The 20,814-nt window shown below is 43.6% G+C and overlaps 1 protein-coding gene across 1 annotated transcript in view; it reads left to right on the forward strand.

Moving 5' to 3' along the window:
• Positions 1 to 20,814, forward strand: part of Pdcd4 (Programmed cell death 4) — a 57,928-nt gene extending 37,114 nt beyond the window's left edge. The window contains exons 8-10 of the mRNA XM_050194285.3: positions 1,508 to 1,618; positions 5,904 to 6,043; positions 20,514 to 20,814. Of these exons, the coding sequence (XP_050050242.1) occupies positions 1,508 to 1,618; positions 5,904 to 6,043; positions 20,514 to 20,574 (312 nt within the window). The 3' untranslated portion in view covers positions 20,575 to 20,814. The remainder of the gene's footprint in view (positions 1 to 1,507; positions 1,619 to 5,903; positions 6,044 to 20,513) is intronic.

A 20,814-nucleotide genomic window follows, 5' to 3' on the forward strand; every position in this document is an offset into this window, starting at 1 on the left:
AATATTCTCGTTTGCGCATTTTCAAAGCCTTGCAACATTGCATCAAATTTTTTATTCGTATAAGTTTATTTCCTTTTTTATTGCTGCTATTCATGAATGAAGAGTACATATATTGACGCAAAATATTTTTTTCTCACTTTACAGTGATCCTAGAAAAATTACGGTCAATTTTTTTTTAAATAGGTCCCTATGAAGAATTAGAATCAGCAATAAAAAAATCAACCCTCAAAGGGTTAATGGCCGCATGCGATTACAGTCGCCATAAATTCCTGCTAGAAGACTTCAATCTCAGAGTAGCTGAGGTTGCTCAAGTACAAGCTTTGGAAACTGCTTCATTCAACAGGGTCCGTCATTTTATTATGGTGTTCCCTGCTATCCTACCCTAACAGAGTGGCTAATCAAAAGAAGAAGCAATTAACACACGAGAAGTCGGGTTTGCTAACTTGCAAGCATATCAGGTTCCAGCCGACTTATTGAATGACCCAAGGCGCGACGTGCAGTGGTCGCAATTAGAAAGCGTTCGAAGTGTCGACGGATCGCTCAGCTTCCACAGAATTTTAATGGTTATGCTGGGTATTTTCCCCGTTCCCTACAGCATTGCTGAATGTGTGAGAATATTCAGCACTGTGAACAAAACTTGGAGTTTCACTCATCTGTGTTAAGAAAACATTCGAAAGTCTGCTGATGGTCAAGGGGAACCAGAGTGGTACTTGGTTTGAGGAAACCTACACGAACAAGGATCTGAAGCAGGCAAATTCGGCAACAGCAAAATCATCGCAAGAGTAAATTGTGCCCCAGAGGTGTTTTATGAATTTCCAGATGTTCACGTTGGCAGGTATGCTTTCATATAATTTTAACCAAAACTTGTGGTTGGCACAAAGGTCATATTAATGAGTCTATTGTATTCCATTTTTTTCACTATACCACGACTTCGTGTCCATGTTTCATAGGCAGTGATACCGCAGCAGGCTGCCACTTTCAGGCCTAATGACACCACCACCTGCGAGCATGAAATCCATTGAAAATTTGCAGCACCTGCCAATTTCAAATGCAGGTGTCATCTAATGAATTCTTGTAATCACATTTTGTAACATTCGATGGCATACAAGGGCACCTTTCTGATGTGGCTGGTACAGCTGTTCCTTTCCTGCAATGATACGCAGTGTGAGAGAGAAATGCTTGGGCATGTGCATGTGCGTTCACATGCTATGTATGTGCTCGGCATTTATAGCTTAGTTTTGACAACGGTGCAATGCACGTATTCAATTATGTAAAATAAGTTTTATTGTAGTCATGCAAATATGGTCATTTTTTACATCTGAACCAAGAGTGCTAGGTTTGAGCTAGACAGCTTGGGCTGTAATCTTCATAACCTTTGAAATGTAGGTTTTGTGCAATGCATCCTGAATCATATTGTTTGGAGTGAAAGCTCTGATCATGTAAAACAGGTTGCTGCTGGCAACTGTAAACTGCGTACCTTAAATGACCAGAATGTTTTCTTTTCTAGGCTGTGGTTATGGTGATTGAAGACATGGGTGATATGGCCATGGAACTCGTGTGTAAGCTGCTTAGGGTTCTTGACGAGAGTGTGATTGTTACTCCTGAACAGATGAAGCGAGTAAGTAGAAGTTCTAGTTCAAAATTTGAAAAGAAATTCAAGCTTTTATTTGTACTGTGCTCTCTCACTAGTCTGGCACAGGTTATGCTGTAAACTAACGCCCCCCACCCTTTTCCTTCTTCTTCTTCTTCTTCTTCTCTTTTTTTTTTTTTTTTTTTTTTTACAACTGAGGTGTGCACTTCAAAAGGTCTGAACATGTGCAGAGCAGTGCTACCAACCATAGGGATATGTTCCTACCCTTAGGGAATAATGGGGAATGCTCACTTCAAGGCAAACTTTCTTATTTAGGAAAAGATTTATGAAAAGAGGGCAGGTTGATACGTCTCCTTCTTTAGCACGGCCGTGGCAGCACATTGCTGTTGGTGCAGCTGAGCGCATACGCAGACTGTGTGCCCTGTTATAGAGGCAGTCTGCCGTGTGTGCAAATAGTGGGCATGCTGAGATTGCGTGGCATCATGCTTGTTCTCTTCCTGTGCATGTAGTACTGGAGGTTGCGTAATATAGAATTTCGGAGGTTCGCTGAAGCGAGCGGCAGACCAAGCATTCGCACCTCGCTGCCAGCGCTGTTCATGGTTCCAGTGCGGGCGATATTATCAGTAGCAGGGACGGAGTGGATGTGAAAGCGTGGATGGCTTCACTTGATGCGTACCGCCGATGTGAGGATGTTGTTGACATGCCACGAAACCACATCTTTCGTTGCTGACTATCAAATTTAACAAAATAAATGTTTTTTCTCATTCAACTTTGCTTTTTTTGATTGCTCAATAATTTGGAAAATCTTGGGCATGTTGCTTACAAAGAAACATCGATTGGCGAATACTTATTTGCATAAAAGGCTGAATTTCAGTACAACGAAATTTTGATATAACAAAGAAAATTGCCAGTTTTACCAACTACGCTATGTCGAGGTTTAACTGTTATATAGAATGTCTGAGGTATAAACCAGTGTACGGTATTAGGTCAATTTGAACTAGTTAGACCTCATCAATGTTGCCTGAAAAGAATGCCATCTTGAAGGTGAAACTATGACTCATTAGAAAAATTTTGTGAAAGAAATAGTAAACTAAAATTGGGCGTACATACACTCCATGCATTTTTCTTTCATCAAAATTGTTTTGAAAATTCAAGGAAACACATATGAAAGCATGTTTATTGGGACACAACATATCAGATCCTATGTACTGAGTCTTATTTAAATGTAGGGTCTAAAACTCGAAAATGACAAAACTGAAAGTGTGATCTTTGGGCCAATTTATATTTTGCAGCTTCCCCCACTAAAGGTGCCTTTTTCATTCTGTAAGAAAGAGTTGGCATTTTTGCCCTTAGGCTGGGATATTGAAAACTCTTGCCATTATTAGATACCAAATGTGTGCCTGACATGCTACCTGAAACAACCTCATGAAGTTCATTCTCATCAGTTTCATTGAAGGTGCTCTTCTGTACCTAAAAGCTACAGGGCTTATTATTTTTGGGAAATGTTATATGTAGTACAGTCGAGTTCCGTTAATTTGATTCTGATGGGACCGACGAAATTGATCTAATTATACGGCGGGATTTAATCAAACAAAAGGCAGAAAAAGACTCGTAGACACGCCATTAATCCACTTTGGCAGTATTTGCCTTTAAAGTTATGTTCCTTAGAGAACTGTTATGGTATTGAAGCTCAACAAGGGGGGGGGGGAAGGTGCCAGTGTTGGCACCTTGCGTTGGCACAGCTTTTGTTCCATAATTTGCACACACATCGTCTTCGGTCACAGTACGAGTACCGATACCCCTAATAAGTTTACTGGTAGGCCTTCAACGTTTTAGCAGAACCCCGCTCTTTTGTTGGCTTAAACTCTCGCTACTGCACCTATAGAAATCGTTCAGTTTGATCGACTTTTTCCATGCGTTGCTATGCATTTCTGTTTGAATTTTTCTACTAGCAGCATTATGCACACTCTGAAATGACTGAACATTGGGTACTTGTTAGATTTCACAATTTTTGGCAGATCGGGGAGTCTGGAAAAATAAAACTTCAACGGGAGGTATCGCCAAAATTAGCCTCCAATGCTCCTGGTACACGTTCAATAAGAAGACCTCAGAATTTGTGCTTTGGTCAACTCGGCAACATATCTTTTAAATAACAGCAGCAGTGAAGCCACAGAAGCTCTTGAGTTGTCTTTTTTTTTTTTTTCCAGATCAGATGTATTAGATGTCTCAAATGGTAGATGTCACGAGTGCATGTTATTTTAATGATTGTGTTCAACTAAAGTAAAGTGAACTTCATTTTACCCCCATGGTTTGCTTTTATGCATCAGAACTTCGACAGCTTATCCACAAATTATTACAAGCAATCTTTCCCATCCTGTGGGGTTTTCCCCCACACAAAAGCATGCATTTGATTAGAGACCGACCTTTGGCCAAAACTTGACTAGCTGTCTGAGCTCTTACATTTTGAACACCGCCCATTCAAGTGCCCTTATTCATTGCTGTACAATATTGTGCATTACTCCACATTACTGTACAGGAACTGAGCAATGCATGTTGTGGCTCCAGCACCAGTTAGTGCACTTTCGACCACCTTGCTTACTCAGAAAAGGTGATTGAACAAAATATTCAAGCATGAGGAGACATGTGCATGCTCCGTGAACTGACAACCATTACTTGGTGAGCCTAAAGAATTTAGCAAAAGACAAACAAGGTGCCTGCTGCAATGAGTAACAAGTGCTCCCTGTACAATAGAACTTACCCATTTTAACCTTTGCGAAGCTACTGCTTTCCTGCATAGCATAGTCATCACTATGGCTAGTATTCATGCCAGTAAATCTTCATAATGTTTTTAAATGATCTGACTTACATTAATTGGGAACTAGGGAAAGGGTGCATATTTTGTATATTCCAATTTTTTTTTTACTCTCAGTACTTAAGTAAAAATAGGAAATTATTACTTTCATTTGTTACCTTATGTACTCCTTTTGAAGTTTCATGTAGGAATTTGCAAAAAGTTTCTGAGCAATTATTACTATGATATATCCATTCAATACACCAGTGATCAGGCTATAATTTTATGTATCGCAGTATACGTTGCGACTGCTACGTCTTGAAATGAAATGTTAAATCGTAACAGCACCAAAAATGCGCACACTTTTGTGGTAACGAGAAAGTTAAACGACCCCTTGACTTTTCGAGTTTTTTCGTCTTACTGCCTTCCTTTTTGCTAGCTTTCTCAAAACACAGATGGTTTTTCTATGCTTTGCGGTGCACGGCATGTGCACACGTAAAAATTAAGTAACGCATACTAGTCCCCATTTAACAGTCTCGTATACGAGACACACATGGTGGCGAAAAGAGGGCTTATATCGCCACAACATAAATGGCTCTGAACGTCTGCCAGTATGCTTATTAAGCATCTAGGAGCTCATACCGTGACCAGAGATGGCATGTGCGTGCCTCTATAATTCTGGAATGGTTACTATTGCCTGGGGTAATAATCTCTTTCCATTATTGGTATGCTTCACCGCGTGACGCAGCTGTACTGCAGTGAAATTGACCAGTAAAGTTCGAATAATTTGGCAAAGGTCAATTTTGAGATATAAATAATGAAAGTTTGGGCCCAGAGGAATGTATGGGTGCCAAACAGGACATTTGGTCAGGTTCGAATTAACGGATGTTTACTGTATCACAAGGCTTACATGATAACATAGTTGAAGCTCATAAGGAAAGGGAATCTTTAAAATGTTCCTTTGCAGTTTACTACATAATAATTTCATTCATTGAAGTCTTAAAGATGGGCAGATATCTGTTTTTCTACAAATGGGGTAAGAAGGTCTGTTGCTGGCCTGATACTTTGCTGCTGGGCATCAATATAGTGAAAGAAGTGTTACAATGCTCTTTGTCATGTTAGTAGCTCAGTTTGGCTTGAAGAGCCCAGCTAGTCCTCTTTCCCACCATTGATAGCCTTGGTAGATTTTTATGTAGTGTTTGACATTATATAAGCTATGGCCAGTTGTTGAACAGTTCATTTCTGAAATTTTGCCGTACTTCCTTGGTGAAATGTGCCCATTCATCCATCCACATTTGCGGAAGCATCCACTGTTATTCACCTGAACAAAATTGTTGCTTACAATTATAGACTTTCATGTTCCAGCTGTCCATTTGGTCAGCGACTATACTGCATTCAGTAAGAAAGGATTGGTAATGCATTCTGTTTTTTAGGAATTTGTGAAAGTGAACATACTAAGGGGAAAATGTAGTAGTAAAAAGTAATTTTGACTTTTCTTTACATGAGTATTTTTTGTTTCAGGGTTTTGACAGGGTTTTCCAGGAAATGCCAGATATTTGTATTGATGTGCCTCCTGCTTATACAGTCTTAGAGAAGTTTATAGGCAAGTGCTCGTGCACAGGCTTCCTGTCTCCAGATATTGCCAAGGCAATGCCTTCAAGGTAGGTGTTTTCACTAACAAGTTTTCTCGCACACCACAACACTATTGAGTGCCATATCTCATCACGGCACTTTTGAGTGCTGTGTCTTGTACTCTCGTCTCAATAATGCTTCAAAGGCACTAGTTGCGGTCGACAATTCGGACTTGACGGAGATTGCCTAAAAGTCTGAAATATTGGAATTGCCAGACAAGTGACTTTATTCTACAAGTGGCCAAGAGAGGTGTGTTCTGCAATGATCACGTTTGGGGATACCTTGACTTACGCGTGACTAGCATCAGAAATATCGGCGTCTATGAGCGATGCCACTCTTGGCACAGTGGCAATCATGCTGTCTAATCACATCAGGAAAGCCTTCATCCTTTGACGTACCTGATGCCATTCACATGAAATGTCAAAAGAAGTGTTTTCGAAGGTGATAGTCCAAGAATACAGCCCAAGTTTTTCAACGTGTTGCTGCGCATGTATGCTTGCCTGCGACCAGGTCAGTCTGTATCTTGACCATTGTCCTACTGTTGCTACAGATAGACGAAAGTACAGTCAATTTATATGCCGAACCTTGATCCTTTGGCAACTTAACAAAAGTCATAATCGCTTTTTTTTTTTTTTTGCACTGCCCACAATGTCGTTGACATAAAGATTGGTGTTGGCGCCACATGAAATTGCTTGAAAAAGTATTTAGTACTGTGTCGCTATTAACAGACTAATGAAGAAATGGTGGACTCATGGAACAAACACCGGCTAACTCTCATAACAAAGGTGCAACTTTTATCTCAGTAGCTTGGCCTGGCTTTTCATGTGGTGCTGTTGTGCGGTCGGTGCTGAATTGGTTAGGCCTTGCTCATTCTGGTTTTGAGGAAGCGCTGGCAAAATGGTGGCAATATATCAAAGCCAAAATATTGCTATTTCTGCTCAATTCTGGTCAAATTAGCATGCGGTTTTGGAGGCGGAGCTCAAATTACCGAATTACGTGCCAAAAGGTGCCCGAAATATAGGCCGTCCTTGCACAATAAGTCTATGAAGCTCGTGGTGGTGCCGCGAAGTTGTCCAAATGATCGCAACCTCTGAATTTCGTCGTCAAAATTATATAACTGCAAGCTGCACGTAATCTTTCAAGACCCTGTTGAAACGTTCCACCTGTCCGTTACTTTGAGGGTGATAAATCGATGAGCAGGAGTGCTTAATTCCGCGCTTTCTGAGAAAATCCTCGAACTGGGTAGACTTCAGTTGCGGTCCATGATCTGTTAATATCTCATCTGGGTACCCCTCTCTGCTGAACACTGCTATCAAGAATCCGATTACAGCATTACTTGTCACACTTGAGACAAAGGATACCTCAGGCCACTTGGAATAAAGGTCAATCAACGTTATTGCAAACTTGCAGCTCTCCCTAGCTCTTGTAAAAGGACCGACAATGTCCAGCGCTAGTTTCTGCCAAGCACGCTCAGGTAGCGGAATGGGTTCCAGTGGTGCTACTGCGGGCTTCGCTGACTTATCTGCCGCTTGACAGACACTGCAAGACGAGATTGCCTGCTCTACTTGTTTGTCGAGTCCTGGCCACCAATACTGCTCGCGAAGCCTCTGCTTTGTGCGCACAATTCCTTGGTGACCTTCATGCGCCGATTCCAGGAGCGTTGATGTCAATGCAGCTGGTATGACCAGGCGCTCATCCCGCAATAGAAGGCTGTCCATAACTGCCAACTCATCCCGTACGTAGAAAAAGGGCCGCAACTCAGGCTGAAGACTGCATTTCGCCGGCCACCTAGTTGTTACGTAAGTCATCACCTGCTGTAGCAGCAAGTCGGATTGAACAGCTTCCTGAAGTTGTGCCTTTGTGATGCAGGTGGAAACAAGAGACACAACTTCTTCCTCTTGTTCTTGTACGTTTGACAGAGGCAATCGTGATAGAGCATCCGCCACCTTGTTATCACTTCCACGGTGATATAGTACATCAAAATTGTAGTACAGTAAACGTGCCGACCATCTTGCAATTCGGGTAGACCGGCGGCCTGTGCCCCGGGATGAGAGGAGAGTAACCAGAGCTTGGTGATCAGTTCGTAGCTCGAACTTCCTTCCCCAAAGAAAAACGTGCCAGTGTTCACACGCCCATACGCATGCGAGTGCCTCCTTTTCTCCCACCGAGTACTTGCGCTCTGCTTGCGACAGCGTTCGAGATGCGAAGGCAACGGTGCGGAGTTCATTTCCGTACCTCTGTTGTAGCACTGCTCCCAGACCGTGGTCGGAAGCATCTGTAGTCACTACCGGAAGTAGCGAGGGGTTAAACATGTGCACGGCCTTGCTTGTTGCGAGTAGTTTCTTCACCGCACGGAAGCTTTGAGCAGCCTTGTCGCCCCAGGAAAAAGAAGCTCCTTGACGAAGTAACTCGCGAATAGGCTCCACGACGTCAGCAAAGTGAGGAACAAACTTGGCATAATAGCTGACAAGTCCAAGGAACGAACGTAGCTCTGTGGTGTTCGTGGGCGCTGGGGCATGAACAATAGCTTCAACTTTCGATTTCAAGGGTGACAAGCCGTTGTGGCTGACGACATGTCCCAAGAATGTCAGTTCTTGCACATTGAACAAGCACTTTTCGTTAAGCCGCAGGCCAGCCGCTGAGATGCACTGAAGAACATCATGAAGGTTTGCAGAGTGCTCAGCCGCAGATTTACCGTAGACGATAATATCGTCTATGTAGCAAAGTACACCCTTGCAGCCTCTCAGGATTGAAGTCATCATCTTCTGGAAAGCGGCTGGTGCAGAGGCGAGGCGAGGCCGAAACACACTCGACGGAACCGAAAAAGACCGTCATGCGTAATGAATGTCGTCAGATTGCGGCTTTCAGGCGTTAATTCCACTTGATGGTAGGCTGATGCCAAGTCGATTTTTGAAAAGTGTGTTGCCCCTGCTAGCTGATGTAGTAGGTCGTCACTATGTGGAAGAGGAAATCCGTCAACGATGATAGCTTTGTTGGCTTCCCGAAGGTCCACACAAAGCCGAATGCTGCTGTTCTTCTTTCGGACCACTACCACCGGAGAAATCCATTCAGAAGCATCCACTTTCTCGATTATGCCTGCTTGCTCAAGCCGCTGCACTTCAGCAGAAACTTGTTCCCGAAGGGCCAGAGGAAGTCGACGTAGCTTAGCGGCCACTGGGGTCACATTCACCTTGCGGTTGATGTGATGAGCAAAGCCTTTTACTAGTCCTGTCTCATCTGAGAACAAGTGGCTGAATTTCTTGCGAAATTCCAGAGGTAGAAGGTCGGAAGCAACACTTTTCATTTGCAGGCATTTCAACTCAGCCCCATGTATATGCAAGTCCAGGCTGCTGATGGCGTCCATTCCAAGTACTGCGGTTCCCTGCTGTACAACATACAGGAGAATAGGGACAGTGCGTTGCTTGTAAGCAACGGTAGCGGAGAAACATCCCTTCACTGTGATCTTCCCGTTAGAGTAATCCAATAAAGCAACAGCAGGTGGTAGCAACGCTTTCCTACTTTGAAAATGCTTCATGTAAATGTCCTCCGTTATTATGGATACCGACGACCCTGTATCTACTAAAAAGTTCACAGGAACGCGTTCAACTTGCAGTTCGATGAAAATGCTGAGGCGCGAAACGCCGGTCGAGACATGTAGCAGCGTCACACGATGCTCGGCGTCCGCTTGCACTTGCGTTACGCGTTGCTCGGCGTCCTCTTGCACTTCCCTCACGCTCTCCTTAAATTCTGAACTGCGGCACATAACCTGAAAGTGACCTGCTTTTCCGCACCCAGAGCATTTCTTATGTTTAGCCTTGCAATTCGGCGAATTTGCCAAATGTCGAGTAGACCAACAGCGGTAGCAACGACGCTGATTCGTATCCCTTGCAGACGCCGGCTGCGTCTGTTGGCGTTTCCGCGGCGAGGGCATGAACTCATTACGGCGACCGTCACGCGACTTCGACGCCGAAGCGCCTGAATGTCGTACATACTTCACCTCCTCCGCTGCGCCGAACTCTCGAAGGCTCTTCAATGTTGCTTCGTAATGTTCTGCTATTGTAACTGCCCTGTCCAAGGTCAGCGTTGCGCCTTCGAAAAGGAAACGCTCACGAAGCCTGTCCGATGCGATACCAGAAATGAGTTGGTCGCGGACAGCTATGTCGGAGGATCCCTCGAACTCACAGTTCTTTGCTAGTTCGCGTAAATTAGCAATGTAGACATCAGTAGGCTCACCCGGATTTTGTATCCTCTGTTTGAAGCGGTGCCGTTCGACAAGCACATTCGTCGTGGTTGAGAACAGGCGGTCACAAATGCACAGCGCGTCTTGAAATGAGTCTTCCGCCGCTGTAACTTGACTTGTAGAAGTAGTATGCTGATCTGGGACTGGCACCGTGGGAGTAGTAGCAGACAGAGTAGTAGCAGCGTTCATCGACGCGTTGCGGAAGTTACGTTGCCCCTCGACGCCAAGCGAATGCAGAAGTATGGCTCTCCGCCGAGAAGCAGCAAACTCGGTGGCACCCGACGCTTCCAAGTAGGTAGAAAATAGTTCCTTCCACTGCTTCCATGGTATGGGTGGCTGACCGGGGGTTTCCAGAAATGCAGGCGGAGGCGTAAGTCCCGCGAAAGTCATCGTAAGGCCTAGCTCGTCGCCAATATGTTGTATCGTAGGTGTAGAGTAGCTGGGTCAGGTGGCCAGGCGCACCGAGCCACACTCGGGGGGGCCCTCCGTCCCAAAAAGAACAACCACGACTTCAAACGTCTGCGATCACATCCCTCGCTTCTCTGTGTGTGTCCCTTGACAGCACCAGCCTTTTTATTGCCATTATGACGTCACGTATGACGTAACAACAAAACCGAAACTAGAAACAAAACCAACTGCACAACAACACAACACCGTGTAATGATCGCACCTCGATTTTGCCGCAGCGATATGTCGTGTGCCAAGTCTAGCTAATATTGATCGCGCTTACCATCTGTCGAATGCTATGTGAACGACTCTTCAAGAAAACCAAGCGGTCTGCACGCACCAAACATTTTAAGTGGATGCCTCATTTCATTACTTTCATCACTTTCCGCACTTCCATGACTAAAAGAAAGCTGCAACTAAACTTGCTTTTATTATGTGTAGGCTTTATAATGGTTGTGGTCAACAACAACAAAAAAGGCGCCTTTCGATTCTTCTCATCTGCACTCGTGGGCACGTAACAAATCGCGAGCGGCAACCATAGTAGCCATGTTTACACTGATACGTTAAAAGTGTGCCCTATTCATACGCCGACGCTTCTAACACAGCTAAGATATTCACCCACCCTTAGCGGAAACGTGCCGTATTAGGATAGTAGTGAAGACAGATGCCACAGTTTCCGCAGCATGCCGGCCATATGTTTCTATGTCACTGGCAGCTAAGTGTGCCCATCTGTTTCTGTCCCCTCAAAGTGGACATGGCTACGATATTAACGATATTATTCATTACTGATACCGAAGAAACTGTTTCAATGTAGTAATGTACTCGCAAGAATAAAAAAAAAATCTCGTTCGGCGCGTTTGGCTTGCTCCGCCAGCCACCATTTTTGTTTTGGTGTCCCGCAGCAAACGGGGGACGAAAAAAATTTTTTTTCTTTTCGCAGTAAATTTAACCCGCGTAATGATCGCACCCCTGATTTTGCTTCAATTTTTCTGACAGAAAAGTGCAATCATTATGCGAGTAAATATGGTAATATGTCCGAATTGTTAGTAAGCGACTGTGTAGGATATGTTGAAATAAGTGGCTAAATAGAAGAAATTGCATGTGTAGTTGTCATGTGCAGTTCTCCAACAGGCTCATTGTGTCGTGGGTCACATGTGGGATGTCGCAGGTATAACTGCAGTGCGAGAGTGATATGCCAAAAAAAAAAGAAGAAAAAAATTGAGGTGGGAAGTTGTCACATTGGCTTTCATATTGCATGAAGAGCACTTAGGTCTGATAAACATTGTACAGCTTATCAGTAACGAATTGTACAACATGTGAAATCCTAAATAATTTTGCTCTTGAAGTTTAGAAGATGCATCATATGCTTAATGACCCAGGTGAAATATGCTCAAGGAAAGCACCACTTGCCATTTGCGTGGGTGGTGGTGTTGTGGTCTGCATAACCAGAGCTTCATACAATGAGAGCCTCAAGTATATCAGTATTTTCTAATACCCCAGCGCTAACTGCTAGAGTGCTGGCGCCTCTTCTTTTTGGCTGTTGACTGTACTCCATTTCATACTTGGCGTGCAACGCTGTGGCATTTATGTATGAAGTTTAGTCATCAAAGTGTCTCATGCCGTGCGTTTCGTGGTCAAGTGGCTTAGACATCCAGTTCTCAATCAGAAGTATGTGGTTGCAACAACTTTGTATAATTTTTTCATTTTTCTTACGGCTGATGGAAATTTGCTTCACAGGAACATTGCTCTGCATCTGTTGATTATTGTATTGGGTTTCTGAGATTGGTACGTGCAACATCACAAAACAGGTGCAGCTATCGGTCTGTCTATGCTTTGCTGCGCACCAACTACGTGTGCTCACACGAGCGTGTGCGTGAGGTTGCTGCAATGGCCTGAAAATGAAATACTTTATTTACTCGCATAATGAATGCGCTTATTTTCCCAATATACCAAAGCAAAGTTGGGAGGTGCATTTGTTATACGGAGTAAATATCATGGAAACGTTTTCAAAACAACAAAAATTGCAAGTCTGCAATGTTTTGGAGCATGCATAAGATCACCTTTCTTTGCAGTAAAAATATATGGACACTGAAACCTCGTTAAACCGTAGTTGGCCAGAGCTCGGAAAAAGTATGTACTAAACGGTAGTACTGCTTAACCGAAATAGCATGAGTGGGCGACACTTACCAGCCAAAAATGGAACTCTGAAAGAGTGCGATGAATGGGCAAAAACATGCAGTATTTATTCACTTTGCATGACAAAAGTCTTTTCGTTTGATGCCGTGGTGGCCTAGCAGCGACGACAACGGGCTCAAACTTTCCGATTGTGATTGTCTAATTGATTTTGCACGCTGTGCACAAGGACACCTGACTAACGGTATAAGTCAGTGCTACACAAGTACTGAGGCTGACACAAGCGAATCGCAGAGCATGATCGCATGCTTGAACACGGTAGAAAATTACATAGTTATGATGTCTGCGCGGTTGACTGCATGACGTGGGAACAAGCAGACTAAATGGAAGTACATTTCTATTTCTGCGATGCGAAGTAAAACAAAAACATGCAGACATTCAGTTTGTGTGTTTTATTATTTCTCTAAGCTTTAATTCATCTGTTGAAGCAACATATTGTAGAAGTAACAGATGTTGCTTTGAATAATTGTCGAAGTCATGTGTCAGCACGAGCGATGTCACAGCACAAACACGTGTACGTAGGTGCAGTGGCACACTAACGTCGCCCTCCGGCTTGGAGCACGGTGGCCATGAGGAGAAGGGCAAACGGCATTCGGTTTGAAATTTCAGATCTTTCTGCGGTGTGTAGAGATATACTTTGCAGGCACAATGATTATTGCACATTGTATGCTCTACACTTGTCAGCTCAAAATGGCCAGGCCTGGTGAGGGGCCCTTTAAAAGGGTCCGGAACCACCCCTTGGGCTTAGAAAAAAAAACAGTCTGTGGATAGCCTACCCTACTGTGAACACCTCACCCAAATTTCACATTTATGCGCAGTGCGTGGAGCTCACAAGTGGAGTTCAAAGTCTCATTTCTCAAACTCTTTTCAAATGAGGCCTTGTCCCCGCCCTCTTCGAAGCTGGGGTGGTTTGCATGTGTCTTCATATGCAATATTCCCGTAGAGGGCTGCTATTGGCTGATAGCTGACACCAATCGAGAAGGGTTTTTGGATCAGACTTTTCCTTTCTACGGTTGCTGTGTATGTTTATTGATGCAGTTTATAAACAGGCTTAATAAGCTAAAATCTGCTTTCGAATTTTGATAAGAATAACATACTTCAGGATGAAGCTATCCTCTGCTCACACTTGGCTGCACCTGCCTGCGTAGAAAGTAAACTTTGACCACCCTGCTTTTCGGTGTTGTAGCCATTAGGTCTCACTGATTTCCATTGGTTTCGAACACTCAACTAGCCTGGAACCATGCGAAACTTGAGGTCAAACCACACATACGCTTGCCAGCGTTTGCTCACTCCTGCAGGCCGCTCCTGGGTCTGCCTTTGGTAGGCATCGCTTCGTGTTGAGCTATTGACAGCACTTCAAAATGCAAAAGTTGGACGCAGCTACTATCCGTTGGTCAAGCTGGTGCAGGACAAAGCCAGTCCACACCATGTAGCATGGCCAGACTGGAGCACACGAGTATGAGCGCGGACTCCCGTCCTGTTCTGCACTAAGCAAATGCGGCACATATGCACTACAGTTGCATGTAGCTGCAGTCTGCTAGGTAGCAATAGATACTGTGGCTGCTGCGACAAACCTGCTCGATGAGGACAACAGCGTTTGGCGTGTTGTAAACACCATAATCGAGCATAGTAGCATCTGCGTGAACATCCAAAATGAAATACAGTATGAACTTTGCATAACAGTGACGCTCAGTAGGCGGATGGTGTGGGCAAACCTCGCTCCACTGTAGCCTTCGCAGTGCAAGGCATTCAAGAAGGAACAGGAGCACCGTAAAGGGGGATCATAGGCAATTTTTGGTTACCAGTAATTCCGCTTCTGCAGAACCTATTGAAATACTTTTTGCGGCAAAGTATTTCTGAAACAGTCTACTTTAACTTTATCATTTCTCAACTTCAATAAAGTGTGGTTCAGGGCTTCCTTAAAGGGGCCCTGAATCACCCCTTGAGCGTGGTAAGCAAACACATTTCTGCAAGTACATGACAGCTGTGAACATTTCACCCAAGTTTCGTAGTTATACATGGCACGTGGAGCAGCCCATAGACAGCAGTGATTAGGCAATCATTTTTGTCACAAATTACTTGCACACACACCCTGCTAAATCTGTCAAAAATAATTGTGAAACAGGGAGCGAAAGTTCTTAGTATGTCTCTCCCATCCTGTTATTGCTCTAAGGAACGGACCTTTGTCAGACTCCCATGCAAACGAAACAAATGGGGAAGGTGTGGCATGGCCTTTGAGAAATAATAATTTAGGAGGTGCAACTTAACTCCTTCCCGCGTCCTCATAATGTAACGCAGGAGCGTGGCAGCAGAGGCCATGACTGTGCCGTGCTGGACACTTGACATATGGTCACATGACGGTTCGTTGAAGCGATACAGCAGATGCGTGGAAAGTGGGAAGCGCAGGGCGCGCTCTTGTCATCTGCTCTTGCGGGGCTGTTTGATGCCAAAACGCTGCCCTTGCATTAGGTAGCTATAGTTCGAGCACACTAGCTCCTAATAGTACTCTTAACAAGTACTGTCCATCTTCGCTCGTTTGACGCTGCTTTCGCGGGAAGCCTGTTCGGAGCTCATTTTGCAACCATTCTGCTCACAAAATGCTTTTCGCAGACTTAGTCGCTTTTTCTCAGTTCTCAATCCTCTCTTCCAATACCTCTCGCCTATTCTTGTAGTCGTTAAGGGTCATTTGGAGCTTTGAAAGTTAGAATGTGTTCCGCACAATACTTATATCCACTGTTGCACTTTGGGATGAAGCATTGACGTTCCATTGTCGATTATTAGAGAAGTTAACATAGTGAACACTTACATTGTAGTGGAAGCAGTAGAGAAACTGCAGAACTTGCGAAGTGATCATTCTGTTCTGCTGGTCCGTCTATCCATGTCTGCCAAATTGTGTGCAGGAATATAACTACATTTTGTTTCCCTGCACAGTAGGTATGTATCGCATACTCTGAGCGGCATTTTTTAATGGCACATGTTAACTAGAACAAATTCTCATCTTTCGTTAAGTTTAAAAATTTAAAAAGCATTAAGCGTAGTTTTCTATGCACCTGGCTATGATTGCATATTGTCCGCTCTTTCAAGTGTGCTAGTTTCTTGCTCTCATTGGAACATGAAAAAAATGTGATCGTAAATATTGACCCTTTTCACGGTGATCCCGTGGGCACTGTCATGTTTGATTGTGGTGACGCGTCCATTGCTTGCCTCGGCTGTCTCCGTTGCCTCTTTGTTTACAATGGATGTACATGACGCCGGTGAGGCTCTGCAAACCTCTGCTTCGGCGGATATCGTAGAGGGTGACTGGGTAGACGACACATGAAGATTTGGCTACAGCTTCAAAGGACATGTAAGCGCTTTCAGAGCTCATCACACTTCGTACAAATGGTACGAGAAGCATAAATTGAGCTTGCGATAAAAGTGGGACTAAAGATCTATTCCAAGCTATCCTAACTTTCCATTTATGAATTGAATCAGTATCACTAAGTTAAGGTTTGTTCTTTATTTATTTAGCTTGTCACATTTCTGACTCAGTAAAGTTCCCCGGGTGGTCACTATCAGATTGTTTATTTTCTGCCTGATTGCTCGCGGGTGTGCTCAGTTGTAATAGATTTATTCTTACTGGTCATAAGGCTTGTAACGTAGATGTTCTGTATGTTGTAATAGCTTGTAGCAAATACGTATTATCGCTAGTCACTAGCTTACTCTGATGACCATTACGAAACATTCAGCTTCAAACATTCATGTTTTGTCGGTGTAGTAGCCGTTGCTCATGCTTTGGCACATTGATTCAAGTGTGCACCCACCGACTCATTCTTGATATGTTGACAATGGAGTGGGCGTAGGTTTTGTGTGATTTTAGTTCGCGTGCGAGTACTATGCCAGTAAGCGGCGGCGCTACTTCCTATTGTAACAAGCGGTACTTGGTTTTAATTTTAATTGCCGACGTTCCAGGGTTGAAGTCCTTTCTTTGGAGTTTAGCAATACAGCACCGGTGTATGAGTGATCCTTTTTTCTTTTTTTTTTTTTTTTTAAAGAGAAAATATGTGCATTGCAAAAGGCTGCACAGGCAGTTCTTGTGTAGCAGTGGCCACACAGATTGATTTCCCTTTAACATACCACATTTTGCAGCGTGAATTATGCACAGTACATTAGCGAACACCCAGTTTGCATTTCCGACAGCTTGATCACACAGAAGCAGGGCAGAAGAGGTAATGTTTTCGTATTCGTGCGCTTTCGCTGAGGCAACATGCAGCACGCCGCTGAAAGTGCCATCTCGTTCCTCTAGAGCAAACTGCTTCGTGAAAAGGGACAATAAATCTTGAGGACAAATACTGGTACATAAGTGGTCTATAAGTTTTTTTAATTCCTCATGCACAAACCATGCTAATGTTAAACTTTTTTGGCGGCGTCTGACAACCTAACGCAAGCGGCCAATAGCAGACGATGCTGTGCGCCGGCAGAGACCGCAGCCACCTGCGCACTGCTTAAACCGGGAGGGACAACAAAAGTAGTTCCTTGCAGCACTGCAAGCGGCACTGCACCTCTGTTTGCCGACCCGTGATACCATGTCTGAAGCTCCGCACCTCCTCCTCACCTACTGTGACATTATCGCGACTCATGCTGGCACCTGCCCATAGTTTTGCCTCCTGTTATTCTTTGTCCGTGGGTATGGCATTGTTAGCTGCATCACCTCCACTGAGGAGAACAGATGAGTTGAAGAAGGTAAATACTGCACTCCCAATTTCTCTGTTAAAGGGGCCATGAACCACTTTTTGTCAAAGTGGAGAAAGGTATGTGAATTAAAAATATGCTATTTCAGAAAACTTTGCTGCAAAAGGTACTTCAATGCGTTCAGCAGAAGCGGAGTTCTTGGCAGTCACACACAACCTCTGCTCTGCCTTGCACTGTGAAGGCTACGGCGCAGTGGGGTGTGCCCACAACGCTCCACCTTTTATATGTCACTGTGGCGCGCAGTTCAACTTTTATTTTGGATGTTGACGTAGACACCATGACTTCCGATTTTGGCACCTACTACATGCCAAACGTAAGCCAAATGTGGTTGTCCTCAGCGAGCCGCAGTGCACTTAGCCAGTGGACCGCAGCTACCAATGGTAGTCACGTATGGGAATCCGCTTTATTACGAAATAAAGTGTAAGCCTGCCTGCAGTGAATGTGTTAATGGGACACTCAAGACCATGTTATACTTAATTTGCTTCAGAAAACTTGCATAGGATATGTTACACTATGTTGCTCAGGTTCTATATGATTTTAAGCACATGCTACCAAAGTAAAATGGGGTTTTAATGAAGGTGTAAAATGAATTTTTACATCCTGCACTTACAATGGCATACCAAGTGTTTCATGTATTAATTTGAACCAAACTTCTCAAAATAGTGTACACTTTAGAAAAATAAGAGCAGTTGCATATTTTTCGTAGTCTTCTTAAGTTACTCACACTATTTTTGAAGTATGACTTAGCTAATTATTTATGCAAATTGACCATTTGTTTTAGGGCCTAAATTTTATCTGCAATGTCAGTGCTTGGAAACACAGTTAGGTTCTTTCCATGATATCTTTTTCGCGGTTCTTTTTTCTGGGCTCTGAAGAGAGGTCATGAAATATGGAGAGAGCAAAAAAAAAAATCAATACTCTGTCACGTCTAAATTGCAGAGCTCTTAATAGGGCTTCCAAAGAACAAAACTGGCATGTGTGCCGAAAGCTGACAAGTGTGTTTGCATCCATGTTCAATGCTAGCCAATCTCATCATTTAGGTTTGTGGCCAATAAAACCCATTTATCATCATCATTAGGTTCGTGGCGGATTTTGATCTTCACAACAAAGGTGCTTAGGTATGCAAGTCACCATTACTGATCGCTTGTTTTGCGATGGACATGCAGGCTTCATTTCTTCACAGCATTATTGATAGTACTGCCATCCAGCTGCAGATAACTTCGCGCAAACAACTTTATTTGGTATTTCTGAGCGTGCTATATAGTTTTTGAAATATGACTTATTCCGTAAAATGTGCACTAAAATTTTGCATGATTAAACATAATTGGCTAACCAGTCACTTCAAAACATACTCTGAGGAACCGAAGACAATTACAAACAGTATACTGTTGGTGTCATTCGTCTAAGGTGTACCACTCTATTTTTAAAGTTTGATTCAAGTTACATGAAATGCATGATATAAGCCATTCATGAGCAAGATACTGGTGATGTTGCACTGGATGCTACCTGAGCAATTCGCCCTTCGACTTGGATCTTGCTTCGTTATGTTGGCTAGCTAGCTAGGCATCAAACAGAATATAGGTGGGCGGGGAGGCACCTTCATGAAAAGCACTTGACATGGCTCATCTGTTTACTGAAGTCTGTCACGAGTGCGCATAGGAGACCAGTTTCAGAGATGGCGCATTGTTTATTTGTGCCAAGAAAGATACAGCTCTTAAACTATTTCATTTGGCACATATAAATGCATGTCCATCCCTCCACGTTGAGACTTTGTTACAAGGTTTCAAATCCAATTCTCAGTGCAGAGTTGAGGTCTCGTCTAGCGTCCAGATTATGCACCACGGGAGACCCCATTAAAAAGGTTGGGCATCAGGTCATTCATCAGCATGCTGCTTGCAGGGACTTGTGCAGTGACTTCTTACGAGTACGAATATGACAAAGTATGTTTTCTGTGATAACCGAATTGGAAACGGTTGCATTGAATGTTGGCACAGTCAACAAAACTAAAGTATCAACCTTAGGGTATCATACTCGTACAAGCTTCTGCACTTCTAAGGTGTCAACCAGCCAGATGTGTGTTCCATTGCAACAGTTCTTAGTAGCACCAATGGAGTCCTTAGCTGTTGACTCTTTCCGGATTTTATAGACTTGGCTCTCCAATATTGAAATTCACTTTAGTGTCCCTTTAATAGTGAATTGATGAAGGGCACAGCACTAGAAGCTAATCACACGCCTGTTAGACACAGCCAGTGGTTCATACTATGTTGTGATATGCAGTTTTTTTTCTCTCCCCCTCTTTGATTTTCTTAGCTTGTGTTGGTGTTTTTTGCCTGGATTCTTTTGTGGGGAAGCAGTCCTTTATCACAAGCTGTTTACACTGTCTTTGTATCTTAAATGCAGGAAAAAATTTTGCAAGTCTAAGGTATACGTCCTAGAACAAAGAGATGCAATCTGCAATGAAGGAAACGTGATAATCTTAGGGCATAGCAAGTCTTGACTTGCTGTTAAACTTGTTCTACAGGGATAGTTTAAGATGAAAAGTTCTCAAAGTACATGTGCTGCTTACATCTATCTAACATCGAACATACTTTTCACCATTGCATAATTGTACTGGAAGCCACTTGCTGAAGTATCATGTATTCTGGACTGTACACGCAAATGTTGCATGCAGATGGCTCAGTTTGATGTGTTCACCAATGTCATGGCGTAGATACTCTCCGTAGGTTTTTGTCGCTGATAATGTATAGTTTATAGCTTATTTATGGATCTCAGTGCAGATAAACATCAAAACTTGCCATATTTCTTGTATGGGAAGCAAATTACAGAAAATTGAAAAACAGTCTTTTGTGGTGATGGCATAGGAACATTTTTGAACTTTCTCTTTTCAGGGGACGCAAACGGTTTGTTTCAGAGGGAGATGGAGGTCGCCTCAAAGAGGATGCTTACTGAAGAGGACCCATGGTCCCATTTGCAGTGTACAATACCCTCTGGAGATGTCCCCCCCCCCCCCCTTTCTTTTTTCTCTTGCATGTTGTTTTGCCTCCGGCTAGAGGTGTTTAGAAATCATTTCATGGCACCATTCTTCATACACTGCTGTGTTGGACAACACTTGTTACTGGATGGGCTTCTGTGCCATGTTGTACCCTCTCTGTACCTGCAGGCGTTTTCCATTAAACGTCTACCAAGTCA

Source organism: Dermacentor andersoni, chromosome 1, assembly GCF_023375885.2.
Source record: "Dermacentor andersoni chromosome 1, qqDerAnde1_hic_scaffold, whole genome shotgun sequence".
NCBI lineage: Eukaryota > Metazoa > Arthropoda > Arachnida > Ixodida > Ixodidae > Dermacentor > Dermacentor andersoni.